Source organism: Numida meleagris, chromosome 5 (genome assembly GCF_002078875.1).
Source record: "Numida meleagris isolate 19003 breed g44 Domestic line chromosome 5, NumMel1.0, whole genome shotgun sequence".
NCBI classification, from domain to species: domain Eukaryota; kingdom Metazoa; phylum Chordata; class Aves; order Galliformes; family Numididae; genus Numida; species Numida meleagris.
In genome coordinates, this window is record NC_034413.1 from 20,775,338 (window position 1) to 20,795,380 (window position 20,043).

General features: G+C 38.6%; 1 protein-coding gene across 10 annotated transcripts in view; it reads left to right on the forward strand.

Moving 5' to 3' along the window:
• Positions 1–20,043, forward strand: part of KAT6B (lysine acetyltransferase 6B) — a 101,964-nt gene that overhangs the window by 46,359 nt on the left and 35,562 nt on the right. For 8 of the 10 annotated variants that reach the window (XM_021398242.1, XM_021398241.1, XM_021398240.1 and 5 more), the window contains exons 3-7: positions 5,316–5,424; positions 13,444–13,559; positions 13,710–13,791; positions 14,713–14,845; positions 18,213–19,147. In XM_021398242.1, the coding sequence (XP_021253917.1) occupies positions 5,316–5,424; positions 13,444–13,559; positions 13,710–13,791; positions 14,713–14,845; positions 18,213–19,147 (1,375 nt within the window). The remainder of the gene's footprint in view (positions 1–5,315; positions 5,425–13,443; positions 13,560–13,709; positions 13,792–14,712; positions 14,846–18,212; positions 19,148–20,043) is intronic. The other 2 variants (XM_021398244.1, XM_021398245.1) reach the window with 2 other exon arrangements.

Genomic DNA, 20,043 nt, shown 5'->3' on the forward strand with positions numbered 1-20,043 from the left:
AAGGATAATACACGGAATTGTTATCTGAATAACAACAAAGAATCTAGCAGTAAGGTAGCGTGTGTTGTGCACACACTGTCTGCAGATAATTTGATCTTAGGTTTGTAAGGTAACCAGTGTGCTCAAGTAGAGTTCTTGCCTGTTTAAGAGCTATTGCTTTCTTAGAGGCTGAAGCGGAGAAATAGGGGAGTGCTTCTCTGCCGGCAGCCACCTGTAGAAGCAGGTCAATTTGTATGTACTTTCAGGAGCTTCCCATATCATCAGGAGTGCTGGCTAGAAGTCAGATTTGCAGTTTTCAAGACGTCATCATGTTTTCATCAGAAACATGATGACATGATTTGAGTGGCAGTCTTGTGTGTGCTTACAATCTTCTTCACCAGTCATATGCCAGTTGCTCCACGTGTGCACACAAAGGGAAGGTCAGGACCTGCAAGGATGAGCTTTCAACTCTGAAGCCTCATATCACTGTTGCAGTTACATGCCTTTGGGGGTGCAAATGCAAGAAGGCACAAATGGGTTCACACTTGTCATTTTGGGGTAATTTACCTACCTCTGACAGTTCTGATACATATCCTAACTTCTGTACATATGTACCTGTTGAAAGTACAGGAGAGGAGGCTGTGAGTGGTGGAAGCAACTGTGTAGTAAGAAAATGAGAGCTATAAAGCAAAAGAGAAAATGATTATGTACTCTAGAAGTGAAGATGCTCTTTTGGAGGGAGAAGCTTCAAACTGCAGCTTTTCTTCCACACATTGTTTATGTTGTTTATTGCTATTAGTATGTGATATAAAACTAGTCAGTCCTTTTGACTTGCAGCTACTCTTGAGTTGACGTTTTCTTTGTGCTTTCTGAATGTATAGGTCCTCCTCTAATGTTTGCACTACATCTAATGTTTTCACGCTCCTACAGTGGTAATAGCCTGTGTGTGCATTCCTACCATCACTTGAGCTTATGTGTGTTTTTACTATATGATGCCTGTATTTGTGTGATACTGTAGAGCTAAACATGGGATTCAGTGGGCAGAGGTCATTAAGAATTTGTTTTAAAAATCAGACTTCAGCATTCCTTGTAACAACTAGTTTCTGAAATGCAGCATATCTTTTTTTTTGTTTCAGATATGGAAAGCAACTCATTCTTTTTTCCCTCATAGAGTGGATGTAGTAAGAGAATTGGAGCTGAAAGTACTGATAATACGTTGACTTGCTTATGATCCAGAGCACCTGCTTTAGTAGTTGAGACTGGAAATGAGTATCTGTGTCTCATTCACCTTTTGTTTTCTTGTATTAATAATGAAGTGTTCAGTGAAGACTCTGGTAGTTCTTGTTCAAGAACTTCTTTCCTTGAAATCTGGATATGATGGTTAAAAAATAAAACAAAAACCCAACAACAGAACTCCATGGAAAAAGGTAGACAGCCCTTGAAGATAGAGATTGAGACAAGACCGGTGGGTCCTTATAAAGGTCACAGCAGTTCCCATTTTCAATAAAATTTACCTCTGTCAACTTTGAAACTCCTTCTGTGCTATTTCTATTCACGAGATAATGGAGACCTAAAATTGGCGTATTATGTTGAGGGCTTTCTGAAAAGGTGTTGTGAAATAGAGTTGCAAATGCAAATGAACATCTGAGGTTTTTGAATTATTGGTTGAACTTTTATTTCTTAGAAGTGTTCAGGAAACTTCTCAGTTCTCTTAATATGCGTAGCATTTAATGGGAGTAGGACTTAAACCCATAACTGTGTGTACACAGCTAATGCCTGGCAGTTTTCAGACAATCTGTTTAAATCTTCAGAGTGCAACAGCAATGCAAAGAATAATTTCTTTGCTTTCAAAGGGATTCTGCCTGTGGGTAATTTCACATACTCAAAAATAGGACTTTTCAGGACTTAAGATATGACTTCTGGGGTAGCAGAACATTAGAACGCTGAATGCTTTAAAACTTCCATGGGAATTATAAATATAGTCAGAAGAACAAAGTTCCACCAGTAGAGAAACTAGAATAGCAAAAAACAAAAGTTATTTTGGACCAGACTTTTGAGACCAACTTATTCTGGCATAAGGTAACTGAAATCCAGCAGAATTTTAACCAAGGATTAATTGTATACATTGGGAAGGCTTGTTTGCTTCTCAGAATGATGGCTGTGATGTATTTCAAAATAATTCTTTGTGAGGAGCCCCACGAGGACTCCCTGGCCTTCATTTGCTTTGTTTTTTGAAGTTTTCTGCCGCTTGTGAAGCTCTGGTTGCAAGGCCTCCCAGGCCCCAGGCATTGTCAGCTTGCTGCCTGGCCTCATCCCTTGTCCTCTTGCCCTTGACACTGCTCTGCAGCCTTCTTGTTCCTAAGCCTCCGTGAGTTGTGTGTTTACAGATAGCCTCTTCTGACGCCAATTAATGTCATGGCTGCCTGTAAGGGTTACCTGACCCATGGGTGTGTGAAGATTGCAACAGTGGGTTTGCGGGATTCTGTAATACCAAGGACGCGAAGGCTTTTGTTTCTTGAATTTCTTCGTTGCCAAATACTACAAATCACTACTGGTAAAGCAAGTATATACTTGTGATTATTTACTTATGGGTGTACCTGTCTTCTGTGTGTTTTGAAGAGTAGCTCTCCCCAGACCTCTCCCAGGAGCTGGGCTAGCTGACACGAGCGGGCCTTGCTCTGCAGGAGGGCTGTCCTGGGCCGTCAGTATCCCAAACCATCAGTTTCTTTCACCATTTCTTTGTCCTGTGCCCATCAGGGATATCATGGGCTCCCAGCTGCACTTGCTAGGGATGCTTGGGGTTCCCAGACTAGGCAATATTCTTCTCTGTCAGTACTCGGACGCAGGTCGCCTTATGGCTGCTGTGTCATTGAGCAACTGGCCAGGCTAGTTTCTGTAAGAGATGAAATGGAATTAACTTTTATGTTGACTAATAATTATTTTTCAGTAGATAATGGTACTTGATTATTATCTTTTAGATGGGAAACTAATGATTAGACTTGAAAAAATGATACAGGTACAAGAAGAGTTTCTTTGGATTATATGCTGATTGATATAAAGAATTTCTATTTTATCCCAATTGAGCCAGTTGTGAGACAGGAATAATACTACTAGTGTAATTCTGTTTTAACTATGCAAGTTAAAACAACATGAAATGAGGTTTTATATACTTGCTGCCAGTAACATGTATATTCTTTTGTCAGTAGCTTGGAGATCAGATGCAGTAATGATCACAGTTATTAATGTAAATGACTCCTGAATATATACTGGAGCCTGTAAGTTTCTTGAAAACCTATGTGTGAAGTGATAGGATTTGCAAGCTCTCTATTATTAGGTTTGATGTGGGAACATCAGTCTCTGTAGCCCTGAACTGCCAACAACCTTTGTCCTTTATTTTACCTTCAGTTCAAAAAGAAAAAGAAAAAAAAAAAAACGGTGGGGAAAGGGAATTGAAATGGGGAAGTACATGAATGTTGGCTAATGGACATGTCTCTGCTAGAGCAAAAAGAAAAAAAATCTTGGAAAGATAAATGGGATTGTGGACCTGGATTTGTTTCATTATATGAATTGTATGTGATGTTTTATAAATAATTTATCAAAGCGAGTATTTCTGAAATGGCTAAAGCTCAGTTCTATCAAAGAAAAAGAGAATGGCATGGTTGCCAAAATGAGACTTCTACTAGATTTCAGTTTAAAAAAAAATCTTTAAAATTATCTATATTAAACCTCAAGTGGAAGTTGAATTTCACAAGACACTGCAAAGTGAACATTTTAATTCACATAGCTCCCGATCATTTTTCTATTAGTATCATTATTGATGTCTGAGTGATTAAACAAATAGCTTATTTTTTGTGTTTTGGTTTTTTTTAGGTCAGTACTGTTTTCCAGTAAATACACGTATGTTAAATATATAATGATAGGACAGATTGTAGAATTATGATCTCTTACTGTCAAGAATTGTATCTAATTTTCATTTATCAGTAGATGTATTACTTTAAACTTAGAGGTCAAAAATGATGTGGGTAATTAGTATGTCCTCTCTCACCTATGGAATTAGTGGTATCGCTTGATGCTATCCTGCCCAAAATGACAACTTTCAGAAAAAGTACCTTTCCCCTCTGAGATGATTTTGAAGAATACCCCCTAAAACAACCATTTCTCTCTTCCCAAAACAGCAACAGAGCACAGATTTGTAGGTCAAGTAGAGAAGGTCTGCCATGTTGTAGAAATATTGTGAAATGGAAACACAAAATGTTGTAGAAATATGTACTGGAAAAGAAAATAGTGGAGGCAAAAACAAGGTATCATCAATTCAATATGTAACACACTGCTGCTCGTTTAAACCCAGAAACTATGAATATGTGAAGGAAACTACGAAACTATTTTGACTTCTTCAGTTTTTCGTACGGGCTGTTAGAAGTCAATCTGGGGAGGTACTCTTCATTGCTTTACATGCTCTGCTGAAGAAATGGGTACAACTAGTTGTAATGGTTACAAATCTGTCTACAGGTACTCTGTGTAGGCTTTCTTATTTATTTGGATGACACAGGTAACTAGTTTCATGAACACTGAAATTTAATGCAGAAAATGTTTTAAGATTTAAATCTCTGATAATTTGTCATATACCACATAAGGAAGATGAGGAAGTAAATCTGCAGAGATTCTTGATTGTTTTTGAGGGAAGCTGTGTGTATTACTTACAGATATTGAAAGATTTGCATATTTGTTTTATTCTGACTGCATGTGATATTTGATGGGACTTGTCAGACTGGAAGAAATCATTGAAACATGTTTCCAACCTAAACTGGTAGTTTCAGAGAGGGGCACAAGGAAGTTATCAATTTAGATGGAAATGTCAATTTTAAGACACTTTATTGTATTTTTTTCCTCCTTCTTCTTGTGGAAAGGAACTCTATTCAGCTGTAATAAAAGCCAGTTTGTATCTTAATCTTTTGACCAGTATTACAGCTGAACAAGCAGTTTCTCTGCATTCTAAAGTTGAAATGGTAAGTCCAAGAATAATGACCTAAAGTTTTAATTCTTCCTGGATTTCTTTCTTTAATGCTAGTTTGCATTGGAGAGGTTTATGTGGGTTAGTACACAAGGATGTTAATTATGGGTTAACTTTAAGATGATAAACTTCATTATTCTGAAGTGAGTAAAATGGATGTTAATCTTGGTGATGAATATGTAGTACATAAGTGTCAGTTAAAACCAATTCAAGTTAATGAGGGAGAAAAGGCCACTGAGAATGGTTTGTCCATGCTTGTGGTTTTTGAGACAAAACTATTTTTTGCTTAATAAAGCTAACTATGCCTGTTTGTTTTTAAATCTAGCCACGAGCTGATCCCATCCCGATATGTAGCTTTTGTTTGGGAACAAAAGAATCAAATCGTGAAAAGAAACCAGAAGAGCTGTTGTCTTGTGCAGACTGTGGCAGCAGTGGTAAGTTGGCTGGATTTACAAATATTATAAATGTTTATATATAAATCTGTTTTTAAAGAATTAAAATATTTTTTAACATCTGAGTGTCATCTTCTCTTCAAACATAGATTGAGAGCTAGAACAAAGTATGTAGGAACAGGTGGAAGAAACAGAGGCATCTCTTTGGGTAAAATTTTATCATGTGGACAACTACCAGTGAGATGCTTGAGTTTGTTTGTAGGCCCACGTGATGAGTAAGTTTGTAGGGAAGCCGTACTTGCAGAATGCTGGAATTGTCTGTTTGGGATCTAAATTTGATCTGAGGACTCAATTTTGCACTGTACCACTGACTAATCATCAGAAATTTTGCCTGCACTGCTTTGCGACATTTAAGAAGCTGAGGAAGCTGCATAGGGAAATGCTTTTGGCAAAGGTTTTTGCAACACAGGATGTCCTATTCCAGCTGAAAGACTCACCAGCAGTACTGCTTCTGAAAGAGTTGCGAGCTGCAATATCCAGCTGCTTGGTGCTCTTTTTCTGAGCTGGCGCACATGGTTGTGCATAAACTGGACTGATAAACAAATGTATCTGGAAGATGACAAGTTAGATCAGTTCCCTTGTCCAGTTCACTGCACAGCCATGCAAGCTTCTGTACCGTGATGAAAATGAGAGAGGTGCTTGGATGGGAAATGAGTATGGTCTTCTGAAGCCATCGCTGCTTTTGAGAAGGCTGAAAATTAAAGTATTGTTTCAGTGTCTTTAAATTCAGAGTACATATCTGTGATGGTTTTGTAGGTGTGCAGCTGAAGACGGCCAGTCTTTTGGTACTGCTACATAAATACTCGAAAACAAAACTGTGGATTAAAAATATTTTTTCAGTTAATCAGATATGCTTTTAATTGTGTGCTTCTGAATCTGTTACCTGGACAGACTTGGCGGGACTGACTTTTGTGAGGGGATCTGATAGTGATAGGACAAGAGTGAATGGATTGAAACTGTAAGAGGGGAGATTTAGGTTAGATATTAAGAAGAAATTCTTTACTCAGAGACTGGTGAGGCATTGGAACAGGCTGCCCAGAGAGACTGTGGATGCCTCATCCCTGGAGGCATTCAATGCCAGTTTGGATGGAGCCCTGGGCAGCCTGATCTAGTGGGTTGCAACCCTGCCTGTGGCAAGGGAGTTAGAACAAGATAATCTTTAAGGTTCCCTCTTACCTAAGCTGTTCTATGATTCTATGATAGATTCCTTTTAACCTAACCAGCTTGTTTTCTAGTATATGAAAGCAAATGAAATGAGGAAGTGGCTTCACACCAAACCCCACAGACTTGTTTGAACCATCTTATGTACGGCTGACAGCATTCCTGCACTTCCAAATCTGTTTTCTAGTATTTCTAGATGTTATAGGGATTTGTGCTTGGTTAGACTAGTATGCAGGGTTTACACTGGTGAGATGACCTCATGTATCAGTTCCTCTTCTGTTATGTAGAAATCCTCTGTTGGTCTAAGAACTGTGGAACTGCAGAAGTCTTGACTTTCATGGATCAGCTTCCATTTGAATTAACACTGATACATTCTCTCTGCCTCATTAAGACTAAATTATCTTTAATTATCTCCTTAGGTATATTAGATATAAAGAATGAAATGCTGAAACTGCCAATCAGATTGCTGGATGGCTAAACTTTAGCTACTGGTGCCTAACTAAAATAAAACCCAATTTCAGTGCAATATATAAATAACAAAACTTCATTCAAGTGAAGGCTTATTGTAATTGGATTTATAATTTTACACATTGCAGTATGTCTCAAAGTTTACTGTATATGAAATGTAAAAGAAATCGTGTTGTGCACAGCAAGCAAATTGTTGTTCAGTGGATCAGAGATTAAATTGCAGTGCCCACTGTAGGCATGTCTGCTTTGCCTCAGGTTTTTCGCTTCAGTTGTTTGTTTCATCAGGTAACACTACTGCATTCTGAATGGAGAAACTATCTGGGTATGTGCGCATCTCTCTAACATCATTCTTATTTTGTGGTATTTGGGAGAATAATACATTTTGGTAGTGAAAATGAAATGCTTGCTGTGTCATTTTGCACAGGGTGTTTTCTAAGGGAGAAGATGAGGGATATCAGACATGGGAAAACAAATCCTATCACAAAAGCAAACATGACTCTTTTTTTTTTCCTTCCCTCCCACTGTCCTTTGGTTTTGAAAAATCAATAGACTTGGGATCCAGAATTAAACTCTACCTCTGATTCCCCATTGAAGAGGTACAGAAGCAACTGAAGAGCTACTGCTGACAGGTGTTTAAAAGGGAGTTGAAGTTTGAATAAGGGGGGAAAAGGTTGATTAACTGGGAAGCTGTAAATACTTAACAAAACAAAGGGAAAAAAGTACAAGTAGAATAACTGTGGGTGCTATCCCTCCAAACAAACAGAATGTTTGGCTGAGGCCTGTGGTTTAGTGATCAGAGGTGGGTAAGGGAGCCTGGAGGGCAGAACAGCAAAGATGTCAGAGTCACTTCAAGAGGAATGGGGACAGAAAAAGTTTGGAAAGGAGCCTGCAGAGCCTGCTTTACAAAGGGAGTCTAGGGTAGGATTTGAGTGGAGGACCGCAAGGTGCAGCAGTGGATGTGGCCTGAAGGAGGACCATGGAGAGCCCCCTGCAGGAGCAGGCTCCAGGCCAGAGCTGCAGTCCTTGTAGAGGAGCCTGTGGTGGGGTACGTGGTGTGGGGGAGCTACAACCTGTGGTGCCCTGAGCTGCAGCAGCTCCTGAAGGGGTGACCCCTTGGTATGGAGCTGTGTTGGAGCAGTGCTTGAAGAGCTGCAGCCAGTGAACAGGAGCCCCCATATGATCAGGTAGGGAAAGACCCCAGGTGGAGCAGAGGCAGGGAGTGACTGTGAGGCAGTGGAAGAAATGTAACATTAAGGACTGACCTTAGCCCTCATTCTCTGTTCTCCTGCACTGCTTAGGGGAAGGAAGTAGGAGAGAGTAGATGGGGAGGAAGGTGGTTTTGGTTTCCTTCTTGTTGCTCGTCTGTTATCAATAGGCATATGTTATGTAATACTTATTTTATATTATTCTCCTTTATGTGAGTTTGGCTTGTCTGTGACTGTAATTGGTATCTCCCTGCCCTTATCCCACCCCATGAGCTTTATTTTCGTGTTGTCTTGTTGCGCTTTGACCCAGGAGGCAGCTCAGCACCACATAGTCATTTGCTCACCCTCCAGCTCCCAATGGAATGGGAGAGAAAATAGAGAAGGGGGAAAAAAAAGTAGAATTTGTGTGTTGAGATAAAAACTTTACTAAGACAGAAAATTGGAAGAAAAAAATAATGATTATAGTGTACACTGTTCTTAAAGTTATCTTTGTAAGATGTCATTTGGTATGGAGCATCCCTTTGGCCAGTTTAGGGCAACTGTTTTGGTTCAATCCCTTCCCTGCTCCTTGTGCTTCCTCCGATCTCTTTGCTGGCAGGACAGTAGAAGAAGCTGAGAAACTGAAATGTCCTTGGCTCTGTACAGCACTGTTCAGCAACAACTAAAACATCAGTGTGTTATCAATAATGTTTTTCTCCTAAAACCAAAACATAGCTAATCTGGAAAAATGTACTGGGTGCCTAAGATAGGTGCACTGATGTTTTCTGCTTGTAGTTAAGTTCACCCTGATTAATAATGCTTTCTACCAAAAAGGTTGTTGGACACAAGCTGTTTTTTTGTGTGTGTTATTTTACAGATTAGTTTCCAACATTTGTATCTCAAGTTAAAAATAACTGGAAATATTAGCATATTTAATTTAACACTGTACATAGCTGTTGTCACCAGTGTAATGCTTTTCTCTTTTAAAAGACTACTATTTTTGTCAAATCTTTTGAAGAATAAACAGCGCCCAAATTTGCAATGAGGAAATCCAAGTAGACACATTAAAGGAGTTCTCTTTATTTACAAAGAGTTGAGACATTGTTTTAAGTTTCTAATCTCACTGATTTTTTTTACGGTATTAATGTATCACAAACCTTAACCTTTTCTAACTGGGACAGATAAGGATGAATTTTAAAGAATTCATTTTTTAGTAGGTTGGTTTGTAAACTAAAACTGTGTATATTCCTAGTGAAAATTGGTGAGCTTCAAAGGTAGAAAAATCCTGTAATCTGCCTAAATTTGAGTGCTGCTTTTAAATATCAGCAACATCAATATTTTAAAAGAAAGTCAAGAAATCACCATTTCAAACAAGAGATTGATCAAGTGGTACTGGAGCACTGTGTGCAGTTCTGGGTTCCCCAGTACAAGAGAAACTTGGACATGTTGGATAGAGCTCAGTGGGGGGCCACCGAGTTGCTGAAGGCCTGGAGTACTTCTCCTGTGAGGAGAGGCTGAGCTGGGCCTGTTCAGTCTGGAGAAGAGGAGGCTCGGGAGGATCCCATCAGTGTCCATAAATACCTTAAAAAAAAAAAAAAAAAAAAAAAGGGGTGTGAAGGGAACAGAACCAGGTTCTTTACAGTGCTGCCTATGCCAGGACAAGAGGCAATAGGCGCAATCTGTAACACAGGAGGTACATTTGAACATCAGAAACTGTTTTTTAATGTACAGATAACAGAGCATTGGCACAGGCTGCCCAGAGAGGCTGTGGAATCTTCTCCTTGGTCATCTGCAGAACCTGCCTGGGCACCCTGCTCAGGATATCTCTGCTTGAGCAGGGATTGGACCGGCTGGACCTAGAGGTCCTTGCCAACCTCAGCCATTTTGGGATTCTGCAGTGAAAACATCTCAGTAGATGTATCTGCTTCTGGATACACAGAATACATTTTCTATTACTGTTTAGTGCTGAGATGCCGAAGATTTTAAAGCCAGAAATATGCTTTTCCTCTCCAGCAGTTTTACAGCTAGTTTATTAATATTTTCAAGTCACAGTGACACAGTATAACTGGCTATGGGAATTTGTTAAACTGCAAAAGCAGTTTAAGAAAAGAAGTCAGTTTAAAAAAACAAAAACAAAAAATCTTGTGTTGATGACCACTTCAAGTCTGATAGGCATGATCCACTTTTTATTAATGTTATATCTGTACTATGTAGACTTGTGTAACTACTACCAGCTAATAAGAAATAAAACCATGTTGTATTTTGAAATCTAAAAATGTCTGTGCTGTTTCCACTAGCGCATACCTAGGGACATGCAGTACATAGTGATGCTTCTCTTTGCACAGTTCCAGCCTGCAGTTGTTTGTGGCTGTAGATCTTTGAGTCACAGGCAGAATCTTCATATTTAACCCCAGTAGATTTTTTTTCATGAATTTTTGACCAATAATAAAGTATAACCTGTGAGAGCACAAACAAATGTGTGTTAAGCTGTGTAATACTTGAATGAAGAATGCTATGTGTTAAATGTAATGTGTTTATGTGTTTAATGTATTAATATAGCTGGCAAGTTGTTGTTGATGAAGTGAGTCTGTTATATTGATTATTAATATCAGGGACTCCAGGGAGCTTTTATTCCTTCTTTCTTTGTAGGCTTTTTTGAATGAAGCACTTGTTTACAGTCCCTTTCAGCAACACTTAACATCAAACTAAACTATGCACTTCCATGGTGTGTTTCTAACTTTCAAGATAAATTGTTACTTTGGGTGCACATTCAGTTCAAAACACAAAGAAATTGTTAATTTCTGTTAAACTGTATGGTAAGAATCAAATGATAATGTTTTCTGAAATTTTTATTTTTCAAACTTCTCTGGAATTTATTCTTGATTGTACTTTACTAATAGATTACTGCATTTTATTTTGAGAATGTGATATTTTTACACTGTTTATCTTTTAAAGTTTAACAAAAACTGGATTAGGCCTTGCACACACACGGTAAGAGCCAATTTCAGTGCCAATTTCAGATTCTTAAGTGGCTTCTGCATTCCATCATTCATGTCTCCGTTTATTAGAAGACAAAAATAGCACATGCTTGAGGATTACACTGTGGCCTTGTTTATGGTGCTTTAGCTGTGGTGGTTTAAGCTGAGAAATAAATAGTGGATAGAGTCTGAATCGCCCCTGCCAGCCCATTACCTGGAAGAAAGTACTTAGCCAGCTCTGACAGTGTGAAGAAAGCATTTTGCATTCATATGATATTAGTGCAGCATTACATCATAGGATCACAGAATCACCAAGGTTGGAAAAGACGTCTAAGATCATCCAATCCACCCATTCAGCTATCACCAATATTTCCCACTAAACCATGTCCCACAGTACAACACCTAAATGTTTCTTGAACACCTCTAGGGCTGGTGACTCCCCCACCTCCCTCGGCAGCCCTTTCCAGCCCCTGACCACTCCCTTGGAGAAGAATTATTTTCTAACATCCAACCTGAATCTCCCCTGATGCAACTTGAGGCCGTTCTCTCTAGTCCTATTGTTAGTGATGTGGGAGAAGAGGCCGACCCCAACCTCACCACAGCCTCCCTTCGAGTAGTTGTAGAAAGCGATAAGCTCACCCCTGAGCCTCCTTTTCTCCAGACTGAACAATCCTACCTCCCTCAGTTGCTTCTCATAAGGCCTGTGCTCCAGACCCCTCATCAGTTTCGTTGCCCTTCTCTGAATATGCTCCAGGGCCTTGATGTCTTTCTTGTAGTGAGGGGCCCAAAACTGAACACAGTACATGAGGTGTGACCTCACCAGAGCTGAGTACCGAGGGACGATCGCTTCCCTGTTCATGCTGCCAACACTATTTCTGATATGAGCCAGGATGCCGTTGGCCACTTGGGCACACTAGTGGCTTGTGTTCAGCTGAGTGTTGACCAATACCCCCGGCTCTGTTTCCTCTACACAGTCTTCCAGCCACTCTGCTGTAAGTTGGTGGCGTTGCCTGGGGTTGTTGTGGCCAAAGTGCAGGACCCGGCACTTGTTCTTGTTGAACTTTGTCCCACTGGCCTCAGCCCAGCAATCCAGCCTGTCCAGATCCCCCTGTAGGGCCTTCCTTCCTCTGGGCAGATTGACACTTCCTGCCAGCTTGGTATCATCTGCAAACTTACTGAGTGTGCACTCAATGCCCTCATCCAGGTCATTAGTAGAGAGATTGAACAGGGCAGGCCCCAACACTGACCTCTGACGACCAGTCTCCAGGTGGATGTAACTCCATTTACTACCACTCTCTGGGCCTGGCTATCCAGCCAGTTTTTTACTCAGCAAAGAGTGTCTCTCTTACAACTTGATGTCTTTAATGATCTCTGAATATAATGCTGTTAAAAAGTATTTCTTGGGGAAGGTTAGTCCTTTCCTTTTTAATAACGGTTTTATCTTTTCTGGGTTGAGGGTGTGCTATGTTGAGATGATTGAAGACATGAGAAGATGCTGCCTAAGATGTTGTATGTGTACAAGTGTCTTATATCTTGTATTAACAGAGAACATCTAGGCTGCCATGGAAAAGATAATGATCATATTTAAGGAATAAAACCTGATTTCCTGGGAAATCGAAGTTCAGCTACTCTTCTCTCCCTCTCTCTCCCTCCATACCTCTCATTTTAAACCTTCTGTGGTAGTAAATTTTTTCTTATGTGCCTACTTCATTTTTTTCCCTTTTAACTGCTCTGAAATGGTTCTTTGTATATAACTGAGTAATAAGCTTGAATGAAAAATGTGTAGATTGAGTATTAAATTTTTCTAGTAGGTAGTCAGAATATCTAGAATTAATTACTAGTTCATTCTTACATGAAGATGTTCTGGTTTTGTTGCACTGCTATGAAGGGAGTGAGTTCAAGTGCACAGAAATGTTTTGTTTTTTTTTCCAGAACCAGTGACAACTATTAAACATGCAATGGAAATAACTTAGTGAAAAGAAAAAAGTGCCTGTGAAGGGTATACACAGGTGTCAGTTAATGGAGAAATCAACTGTTTCTCTTTATAAATAAATTTTATGGCAGTTTTCCCATATCTCCTTTGTATGAAGTGAGTGAGTTAAATAATGTAAAAGTTCTAGAAACCACCAGTACTTATTGGGGGTGTTGGCTACATTCTGTTGAACATAATCAATATTTCTTAAATCTTAAGCTTTAATTCCTTCTTTTAGGACATCCATCATGTTTGAAATTCTGTCCCGAGTTAACATCAAATGTGAAGGCCTTAAGATGGCAGTGTATTGAATGCAAGACATGCAGTGCATGTAGGATCCAAGGCAAAAATGCAGTGAGTTTTATTGTTTGATGTTACTCACTTCTATTTATCATAGCACTATACGTAGTACATGTGCAAATACAAATCACTGTTGTGCAACCTCTAGCAATGCTATATTAAGTCTTTTTTTCCTCTTCCTCTTCCTTCCCCCATCCCCTTCAGGATAACATGCTTTTTTGCGACTCCTGTGATAGAGGGTTCCACATGGAGTGCTGTGACCCACCACTTTCCCGAATGCCAAAAGGTGATAATGAAAATCCTTTCAATGAAAATACTTTCGTTCACAGTCTTTTCTCATATTAGATGACCAAAAGCTCTTGAGCATGCTAATTATTTTTACATTGGTGAACAATATAATTTCGGTAATGTTAAAGCCAATACATTATTTTTGAGATTTCTGTGCAGAATAGTAAAGGTCTGTGGTTGATTTTCCATGAACTGAGTTGTTTGCCTGTTTTTGGAAGTGAAGTTTTGCAAAGGCTGTTGATAGTGTTTGGAGTGTATACATCAACACAGAGATCCTTAAAGCAGGTGAAAGAGCCTGCTGCTTCACATGACTTGTGAGGGCAACTTAAAGTGCCTGTGTTTCTAGGATCTCCAGCCTCTAGATTTTTGATATATAGTGCCTCTTGTTTCTACTCCCACATCTTTATGGATTTTCTTATTTAATGCTAAATTACTCTGACAAGTTTTCCAACTTTTTTTCCCTTAAATCGCATAGCATTATTATATCTAACATTAAAAGGCTGACAAATTCAAGTTGTATATTAAAACAAACATACTTAGATATGATCTGGTATTTCCTTTAGCCCGCTCTCACCTAGATTGCTTTGTAATGCACATGTAAGTTTTTTCCATCTTAATTTTGTTTTAAGAAAGATCTAGCTATAGTGTAAGGAAGGGCAGACAGTTGTTGTTCCAAGAATGCTTTCGTGATCTTTTCTGATCCTTCTTACCATTTTTTTCTCCTTTCCGTGAACACTTTGCTCTCAAAAATTTCAAAGTAGAGATAGAAAAGTATCACTTTTATTTGCCTACTTTTCTATTCCCTATGTCCTGTTTAAAAGAAAATATTGTAATGACATATGTGGCATATATTTTGGTAGACATCTCCAATACAGACTAAATAAATTGTGTACAATTAAATCTTTTTTCCTTTATGTAGGGATGTGGATTTGCCAGGTCTGTAGACCAAAGAAGAAAGGGAGAAAGCTACTTCATGAGAAAGCTGCCCAAATAAGGCGACGATATGCAAAACCTATCGGACGACCGAAAAACAAACTAAAGCAACGAATGTTGTAGGTTTCTCTCTTTTTTTTTTTTTTTGTATTTTAATGTAGTTAGAGTTGTATAATTTCAGCTACATCTTTTTTTGTGTTTCAAATTGAAAAAAGTAAGTGATGAATGTACTAGTATAGCCTTTCTAGCCCAATGGCTAATGAATTCTTAATTATAGTGGATATTTTTTACAGCTTGTCAGAACACAATAGGGGAAAAGCTTTTCTGTATGTCATTTTTCTAGATCCCATAACTTTTCAATAGAATTTGCAACCAGAGCAAGTACGTTAAGTCTATACAATAATACATGACATAACTGCCTTTATATGTTACTTAAAATAATTTCTGTTCGTACAGAGTTCACACTAGATAATAGATAGTAAATTATGAAAATCTAACTTCAGGGGACTGTTCTGTTCAAAGACCGCTTGTTCAAATGTAGTATAGAAATTATTTTATTGATTAATATCAGCTCATACAATCCATTCCAAAAAGCCCACTAAGTAAACACTACAGAAGTTCTAATTTCAGTGGGACTCTGGAAAAAATGATTGTTTCAGTTATGCTGTTAAGTTGTCTCTGGTTCCCAAGGAAAGAGGCTGCCGTTCTTTTTGCTTATCAGGAATGTGTTTATCTAAGACAAGAGAATGCTGTAATTCCTGTGGAATCTGTCTTTCCAGGGAACACTGTAACTGAACTTCTTAAGGCTTAGTTGGAGGATTTTTGAAGTTAAGAATGCTGAGTTCCCATTACAGTCAGTGTTTTAAAGGAACAGATTCTTTGTTATCTTCAGTAGCATGTTGCCCTACATACATCCCATGTTCGTATCCACACGTGCCTTCCTTCTCCTATTTAAATATCTGTTTGGCTGTGTCAGCCTAGCAGCTGAAAGGCTTTCTAGCTCTGTCTACTACTCATTCTATCATCTGGCTGTGACTCAATCATTTTTCTCTACAGTCTAAACCTGTCTGTTATTCTTCAGAGTTGCATGTTAGCTGCTGTACAACTTTGCATTTTGCAAGATGATAACTTGTAGAGCCAATGTGTAGAAGTAAAAAATACATAAATACTAGCAGTGCTAGAGTGCAGCACAGTAGTCAGGTTGATGTACTCAGCTACATACTTATTTTGCTTTTTATATCAGGATCTCATTTTGCCTTTTTGATCCATGTTCAAAAGTTCAAGATACATTGCTCTAGGAAAGTAGTGCAGGGCAAGGAGGAAGAGTACCACTACATGAAAGTGAAAAATGTAGTTGCCGTGGCTCACAAGAGCATGCTTTTAGAGGATGAATGTGTGTGGAAAAAGTTTTTTTTCCTTCTCTTGGCTAAACAACTTTGAGGTATTTGAAAGTTGTTGAAAGTAAGTAATGTGCTCTAACACATGACAATTCCTGTATTTCTTTGTGTCTCCATCTCCCTCTATTGCTAGCAGCACCTTTGTTTTTATCCCATTGAGAATTCTAAAAGCATTTCCCTGATTTTATGTATCCCACAGTAGGTTTAGCAGGAATGCCTTTCAGATTCAGTAATTCTGCTTCCTCTCTTTCCTTATACGTTTAAAAGAAAAGTTGGAAAGGTCATGTGAATTTTGTTGTTAAGTTTTGGTGATGGAGTTCTGAGCTATCACTTCTAACATAAATGTTATGTTTAATGTTGGATGATGATTACAAATGAAAATATTTTCTTTTTTAGCATGTGAGCGTGTTAGTTTAGTACTTTGGGAAGGGATTTTTTAAAAAATAATAAATATTTGCAGTACTGTGAGCACATCTCTATTACTGCAATGTCTAATATATATGAAGTAATTTAATTGGAAAAATAATGGTTAGGAGGTGAGATAAGAGCAGTACATCTTCCTTAAAGAATCCTGCTTAAAAGACATAGTAGGATGTGGAAGGCAGCAGTCTCATGTATAAAAGTGAGTAGTTGCATGAAATGCAGTAAGATTAGCCACTTTTTGTATAATACAAACAAAAGCTGTCCAGTGCTGGAATAACTTTCTACCTATTGACCGTCTGTAGGAAACCCTTCACAGGCATTACTATGTAGGATTAACTAAAACCAGGTGTGTGTTAGCCTCCGGCATTGATGGTGATTAGCACATCTGGTAGTGAGAGTAGGTCTTGTTATGGACATAAGCTTGTGGCAGTGAAGGATTCAAAAGACTTAGAAGTTTTTTGGTTTTGTAGCCTCTTAGGAGCTACCCAAATTTAAGGATGTGTGAGTGGAAAAGGGGCTGTTTTTTTAAGTGGTGGGCCCTTGGAGTTCAGCACACCAGATGGTAGCCCTAGGCTGTTCAATCTCTAATTAGAAGTAACCTGTTGGAATTAATTACTTCTGCATCTCAATTAAGAAGGCAAAAATCTGTGGAAGAAAACTTTCCTCTGCAAAATAAATGAGCTAACTTCAAAGAGCAGGATGGAAAGCGGAAATTGAAGCATTTGATACAGCTATATAGCTTTGTTTGGATTTTCCATTTGGTCATACCTCCGGAACACCTACTTCTCTTATTCCAAATATTTTTAAACTTTTAGTTTCTGTATACTTAAAATATACTATTCTACAGCGTTCCCTCCCGTGGTGTTCCTCTGTTCTACTGTTAGCTAGCAGTGCTAAACCTGTACTTCTTTCATAAGTGTTGGCTTTCAACATGCCCTTTTTCTTCCTAGCATTCACTCCTCTTTCTAAACATCTTCCATGTTAGGCTTGATTGGTTTGCGGCTTTTCTACAAACACGACTTAGTCTTATGGTTTTGCTCTTTTCTCTTTGTGGTAATTTTTGTTTTTCTAGACAAATTTGTTGTAATGTTCTCTGTAAATAACCTCAATTTCCTTTTATGTCATAGGCAATACTTTTTAATGCTGCTGTTGACTTATGTTATCAAATGAGCTTGGGTAAAAATAGTAGTTTGAAAATTAACTGTGTTGCTAACTAATAGACTTTTTCTACAGTTTAAGCTAATGTTCTGAAGGAATTAAGTGTTTTAATATGCAGTTTACATTGAACACATGTATCTTTGTGTGTACAAAAAATTCTATTGTGATGAAGCAGTTACTGTGCTTAGATATGGTGCATTAACACTTTTCTCCTAAGATGTGTTTTTATTCCATGCATAAAAAGGAGGTGAGGAGGCTGTATTCTTGGGAGATCTTACTATCTCAGTTACTTCTATTTGTATGTACTGTGAACTGGCTTTGAGGAAAAAAAAAAAAAAAAAGGTGGATATTGCATCATGGCGTGAATTTTTTCCAAAGTGCATATATCCTTCAACTTCTTACAGATTAAGTACAATGACACAAGTAATATGTATAAACTGTACTACTATTCGGCGGTAGTTGTTACTTCATGACACTGATTTTTTTTGTTTTCCAAATTTTTGCATAGGTCTGTAACCAGTGATGAAGGATCCGTGAATGCATTCACAGGAAGGGGGTCACCTGGTAGGGGTCAAAAGACTAAAGTCTGTACCACACCTTCATCTGGTCATGCTGCATCTGTGAAGGATTCAAGCAGCAGATTGCCTGTTACAGACCCCACTCGGCCTGGTGCCACCACCAAAATCACCACCACCACCTCCACCTACATATCTGCCTCTACACTTAAAGTTAACAAGAAAACCAAAGGGCTTATTGATGGCCTTACTAAGTTTTTTACCCCATCACCTGATGGTCGCAGATCACGAGGTGAAATAATAGACTTTTCAAAGCACTATCGTCCAAGGAAAAAGGTCTCTCAGAAACAGTCATGCACTTCTCTTGTGTTGGCTACAGGTACCACACAAAAGCTAAAACCTCCACCTTCTTCACTTCTACCCCCAACCCCCATCTCTGGTCAGAGCCCCACTTTGCAAAAATCTAGCACTTCCACTTCTTCTAATTCTCCCCAGAGTTCTTCCAGTCAGTCAAGTGCACCCTCCTTTAGTAGTCTTCCGAGTAATAGTCAGCTAAAGGGACTCTTTGATGGACTCTCCCATATCTATACTACTCAGGAACAGTCTCGAAAAAAGGGATGCCCAAGCTATGCACCACCCAAGCGTATGCGTCGTAAACCAGAATTATCTTCTACTTCAAAATCTAATAGCCATTTTTATAGAAAGAAAGTGGTTAGAAATAGATTTATTCCTCATGCCTGTCCCTCTGGATGGGGCGTGTCTAGAGGGCATGCTTTTAAAGCAATTGCTCACCTCAAGAGAACAACTTTACTTAAAAAGCACAGGATTCTAGGCAGATTAAAGTATAAAGTGACCCCTCAGATGGGGACCCCCTCAACAGGGATGGGGAGCTTGGCAGACGGAAGAATTAAACCTGATCAGGATGATGGTAAGCAAAGGTCAAAGCGCCAACCGAACCTGTGTCCCGTCCAAAATCAAAATTCCTATTTTGTCACATAGGTCTTAGCTATTTCTCTTGTTCTTACTTCACTTTCATACAAAAGCGACAAAACTTTGACCTTTTATCTAATGCTGACTAAACCTCCAAAGTATTTTTTCTGACTAATACCACACCACCTTTTTATTATTTTTTTGCATCTGTAGTGACATTAGGAGCCCCGGATGCCTTCATAACGTTGCTTATGGCTGTTTAGTACCGCATGAATAGCCACTTTTCATGCTACTTCCTTGTTCTTCACCTGCCCTTTCTCTGGCAGGAGTGCTGTCATTATGATTGTGTGCTGTCAGTGCTTATGATGATGGGCATTTCAATTCATTTCCCTCTGCTCCATTGCTTTTTCATGAACAATTCCATCCTGTTATGGTCTCCACAACACTTGATCTGTACTGCTGTGAACTACTTTTTTTTATAATTACTTTTATTTAAGAAAAAATATGCTGATAACATTTGAATATACACTTAGCTTAGCACTGGTCTCCAACCTTTAAGGGCAACTCTTTTCCTCTTATTTTTATTATTACCTTGTAGAATGTCCTAGAATTTATCATCTCTAATGACAGAATATATTCATTTTCATGAGATTCAAAATGAATTTAATAGAACTAGGCTGTAAAGGCTTAGATAGACAAGCAGAAAGACAAGCTAGTACCAAAAATAGCTCATGCAACAGCAAGCTACAAAACCAGAAAGGGGAGAAGCATTCATTTCTGCTATTCAGAATCCCAAATTTAGTTAAATAGCTGTAACTGCTACATTCCTATTTAGGGGCATCACTTTGGTAAGGCATGTGTAGTTTTCATGTCTGTGAATAAACTTTTTGCTGG